At 33.3% G+C, this 5,358-nt stretch overlaps 1 protein-coding gene across 1 annotated transcript in view; it reads left to right on the forward strand.

Moving 5' to 3' along the window:
• Window positions 1-5,127, forward strand: part of LOC115212199 (inter alpha-trypsin inhibitor, heavy chain 4-like) — a 36,661-nt gene extending 31,534 nt beyond the window's left edge. Inside the window, exons 12-14 of the mRNA XM_036502788.1 lie at window positions 618-722; window positions 2,623-2,907; window positions 4,881-5,127. Of these exons, the coding sequence (XP_036358681.1) occupies window positions 618-722; window positions 2,623-2,907; window positions 4,881-5,014 (524 nt within the window). The 3' untranslated portion in view covers window positions 5,015-5,127. The remainder of the gene's footprint in view (window positions 1-617; window positions 723-2,622; window positions 2,908-4,880) is intronic.
• The last annotated feature ends 231 nt before the right edge of the window (window positions 5,128-5,358 follow it).

A 5,358-nucleotide genomic window follows, 5' to 3' on the forward strand; every position in this document is an offset into this window, starting at 1 on the left:
ACTGTTTTGCGTTTCTATTAAGTCTTTTCTTTTAGTATTTCATTAATAGGATCTTTTCGGTTTGAACGGCAGTTTTTTCTAGCGGTGTCATATGAAATTGTCACCCATAATTATGACCCTAGTATCGATCTATTGCATTTCAATATGTTTTAGGGTTAGGGTTGGGGGGAAGGGTATCTTTTTTTCTTCACAAATGTAAATAAACCCAATCTGTTTCTTAAACGAGGGACATATTCATACGGCACAGAATGTTTTTTTTATCTCAATAGACGTCAGTGATTGGTTGAAATTGCAGAAATTGAAGAAAAAAACAACAAATATCTTACAAACTATAGAATTTTCTCAATAAAGCCAAGAGAAAAAGATGTTTTATAAACACATTCTACCAGTATACGAAGTTTAAAATTTTTTAGTTACCTAGAAATTATGTTAAAAACTGTCGTTCAAACCGAAAAGATCCCATTAATAAATATGCGTACCACCATATGTGTATGAGTGTGACTGTGATTTACTCAGTGAAAATACATGAACATATTTAATTTACATTCACATATTTTATTAATAGAAAACTGCTACGTTTGGAAATCATTTCTATTTGTTTTACTTTGTATTTCTAGCCATTTTACTAAAGCCATTAAATTGCGAGGCAGAACTGTGTTTCACTGATAGTATTCAATGCAGAAACCAAACTGATATTGTGCTTTTGGCTGACAGAGCAGCAAGTAAGTGATTCACTATTGTATTATATCTATCGAAATATAACTTGCCATTGATATATTTTCCACGACAGAATGAAATATTTCATGCGTTTTGCACAGGATTTTGTTGTTCTATTTGCAATTTATTGAAGAGAGTGGCGTCAAAGTTGTTTAGTATTGGTTTCAAATTTTGGCACAAGGCCAGCAATTTCGAGGAAGGTAGTAGTCAATTACATCGACCTCAGTGCTCAATTGGTATTTATTTCATCAATCCTGAAAGGACGAAAGGCAAAAGATGACCTCGGTGGAATTTGAACTCAGGAGGTAAAGAGAGACGAAATGCTGCTAAGCATTCTGCCCGGCATGCTAACGACTCTGCCAGCTCTCCACCTTCAAATTTTCACAATATTAAGAACTACGTTGTACTCACCTTTAATACTTCATGTGCAATTTAATGGATATTTAAATATGTAATGCTATTTATCCAGTATTAATCTATGCAGTGTCACATACCCCAAATCATAACAATGGAACTGCATAAACTATATCGCAGTACCGAAATATATAATATAACATAAGCTGTATTAAAATACGTGATACCTTATACGATATCATGGCAGAGAATTTGGTAACACATAATGTATGTTCATTTCATTTGCATATATGAGAAAACAAAGACGATATGAAAAATATAATTAAGATTTGAATTTTCATAACATACACACTGCTTCCAATTCTAATTTTTCTAAATAATATATAATATTTTTGTGTTATATAAGAATTATAATTTAGGCCTTTAGAATTACAGCTGAAGTTTAGTATTGTCTCTCGAAAAAAATATCTGTATAGGTGTTATGTAAAGAAGTGTTTACTACAAAAAACTTGTAAGGAGATAATCAAACAAACTGTAATCCAATGCAAATTAGATAATTAAATATGATTCCAAGAGATGAGTTTACGAAGTGTGCTATGGAGATCCTGATGGTAAGTTATCAGGAACACAAGGAATTGTATTGAGTAGGTTTTAAAGTATCAAAGGATGATATATTCCAAAAGCAATTTGATGATGAAAGCAAAAAATAATCAGTATAGGATGAGGATATAGAGATTAAAGTTTTTAATTATATGTGAAATAACATTTATATTCCATTTCATTGGAATGTAATCACACACATTGTAAAATAACTTATATACAGGGGAGTGCTGAAAAGTTCCTGGTTTTGGGGAAAAGAAAATGCAGGAGGATCAGTCAATTATGCTTTTATTCAACCTGTTCTCTCAAATTCACATACTTATTACAGCAGGCTTTCAGTTTTTCTAAACCTTGTAAAAGAACTTGGAAGGTTGGGCCTCCAAGCAATACCCCTAAAGCCATGAAGTTTTCAGTAGCCCATCGTATATATATATATATATATATATATATATATATAGGGAAAGTTTACGAAAAAAAAAACAAAAGACGATGACAAGTGGTGTACAAAACAAACAGATATATTAGTATAGCGCTCAGGAATAGAAAAAGTCTTTTACGTTTCGAGCCTACGATCTTCTACAGAAAGGTACACAGAAAAAACAAGGAGAGAAAAAAATGTGTGTAGTGGCTAACGATCTATCATGGCGTCTATATATATATATATATATATATATATATATATATATATATATACACACCATGATTGACTGCTAGCTCCAAAAGTTTTTTTTATTCTCTCTCTATTTATTTCCTCGTGTTCCTTTCTGTTGAAGAGCGTAGGCTCAAAACGTAAAAGACTTTCTCACCTTCCCGAGCGCCAAATTAACACACCTGCTTGTTGTTTATACACCCGTCTTCGTCTTTTATTTTTCTGCAAATGTCAACTGTATATATTAACTTATGTATTTTATTTTAATATAATCTTACGTATATATTCTCTTTATTTTACAGAAATATATATTTATGGCCAAGTGAGAAAGGTATCAGACACTAATTGTTTAGAAACTCTTGATAGAGTATTTGTAAATATCAGAAACAGAGTATCTGAATTTACTCCTGAATTTTTTAGAATAAGAGGTAAAATTTATGAAGGCAACATTCTGGAAAAAGTTCATCTCAAACTGGGAACATTCGTCCGGTTATTAGTATCAATTCAGAAAACTGAAAACTCTGAAAAAGTTATTTTCTTGCATTTTAAAATATACAGGAGCTTTATTGAACCCAAAGGAATTCTGAGTAAGTAATATTTCTTTTCTTTCTTTCTGTTTTTTTTTTGTTTTGTTTACAATTAAAGAAAATTCTTTGGTTGTATTAGATGAGTTTTCATTAGCATATAAACAGGAGGGCTATGAAAGTATTAATTATTAATGACGAAAGAAATTAAAGAAGTGCTAAAAGTTTTAAAAGAGCTGTACCGTATCCACTCTATATTAATGCAATAATTTTAAGTATTAAATTAATATTAATTAAAATTGGTTTCAAATTTTAGCATCAACCTCAGTTTTCAGTTGGTAATGAAGGCAAGGATGAAAGGTAAAGTCAACCCCAGCGGCAGTGGGGGTGCAATGGCCCAGTGGTTAGGGCAGCGGACTCGCGGTCGTAAGAACGCGGTTTCGATTCCCAGACCGGGCATGTGAGTGTTTATTGAGCAACAACACCTAAGCTCCACGAGGCTCCGGCGGAGGGGTGGGGGTGAACCTCACTGTACTCTTTCACCACAACTTTCTCTCACTCTTTCTTCCTACTTCTGCCATAAAGTAGAGGAACCATGCTGAAAATCACATTGGTGTCGTAAATTTTCAGACTCTAGTCTAGATTACGAATCTTCTGTACCCCAGGATGGTTCAGCTCTCCACCCGTTAAAAGCCACCGTTTACGGAATGAAAATAACAACGTAGCTTTCGCGCCCGTGCAACCGCCAGTCTATCGCGTGTGGAGGGTGGATCTTCAAGTTGCCAAGCTCATTCTTAGTAGCTTAGAGTAGGCTCGAATTAGAAATTATTCTTTGTGGCTAATGGCGTGAGTCCTGATTAGAAGAAAACCTCAGCGGCATTTGAAATTAAAACCTAAAATCGAAAGAAATGCTGCAAAGTATATTTTCCCGGTGCGGTTATGATTTTGTTAGTTCGCTGCCTTAATTTCAATTGAAATACTGGCTTCATATTTTGGAACAAGGCCAGTAATTTCATCGATCTCAATGCTCAACTGATACTGATTTTGTCGACTCCGAAAGGATGAAAGGCAAAGTCGACCTCTGCGGAATTTGAACTCAGAACGTAAAGACGGATGAAATGCCGCTAACGTTTCTACCAGCTCGCCGCTTTAATTTCAACTTAAATATTTGACATCAGTTGTATAGAGTGACACACAACCATTTTTAGTGACGTTTGGGATATTCACTAATTGACCATTTATGTCTTCTGCTATGGCTGCAATGTGAAGGCGCATGGCTCAGTGGTTAAAGCGTCGAGCTTACGATCGTGAGGTTGTGAGCTCGAATCCCGAACTGGGCTGCTTGTTGTGTTCTTGAGCAAGACACTTTATTTCACGTTGCTCCAGTTCACTCAGCTGTAGAAATGAGTTGCGACGTCACAGGTGCCAAGCTGTATCTGCCTTTCCCTTGGATAACACTGGTGACGTGGGAGGGGAGGCAGATATACATGGGCAACTGCTGGTCTTCCATAAACAACCTTGCCTGGGGTTGTGCCTGGGAGGGTAACTTTCTAGGTACAATCCCATGGTCTGTGTCGTGACCGAAAGGGAGTCTCAGATATAGATGCAATAAACTTCCTGTAGGAATATTTTTGCAGAACAAATACTACATTCACATCAAAAGGTATAAGATGTCATAAAACAAGTTAATTTTGAAACATAAAGACATGTTTTCTAGCCATTTTTACAAAATATTTTTAGTAAATGAATAACTGTTTTACATTTTAAAACGAAAAACTAAATTTGATACACATACAAGACGCGTGAAAAACAGTTAAAAGAGTATTAAAAATTATTTTTTGGTATTTTTTCATGTTGACTCTTTGTTTATTACTACAATTATATGAAAACTTACATAAACATCTATTATATTTTCTATGTTAATTCAATCTTCAAAAGTATATTAAAGGGATGTATGATATTTAAAATAAATTGATTCCAAGATTCGCTGTCTAATGAAGATATATTATTAATTTGTTAATACGTTTCCATTTCAGGTGATTATGTAAAAAACTTACACTGTACTAGACAGTCACCGAACCAGATAGTTTTGTCTAATAAAGTGACTGCTTTTCATAAAGTCAAGTACAAAACCATCATTAGACGTTGGAAAAGATGTTTTAAAATGTGAGCGACAAGAATGAGGTTGTATCTTGATTTAATCTAAAATAATCTTTCACATTAGGATTGCTATGATGTAGAAATATATTAATTTGATAAATACACCGATAATATATATATATATATATATTATATATATATATATATATATATTATATATATATATATTATCGGTGTATTTTATCAAATTTTTAATTTTTCTTTCTTCTTTTTTTGGTTTTGTTTGTCTCAGGTCTTCTATACTTAATTTAAGTGCTCGTTGGATCGCACTGTCTATTAGGGGCTGTGGATAATTTCTATTTATGAGTGTAGTTCTAAGATAATATATATATATATTATCGGTGTATTTTATCA

The sequence above is a fragment of the Octopus sinensis genome, linkage group LG5 (assembly GCF_006345805.1).
Source record: "Octopus sinensis linkage group LG5, ASM634580v1, whole genome shotgun sequence".
NCBI lineage: Eukaryota > Metazoa > Mollusca > Cephalopoda > Octopoda > Octopodidae > Octopus > Octopus sinensis.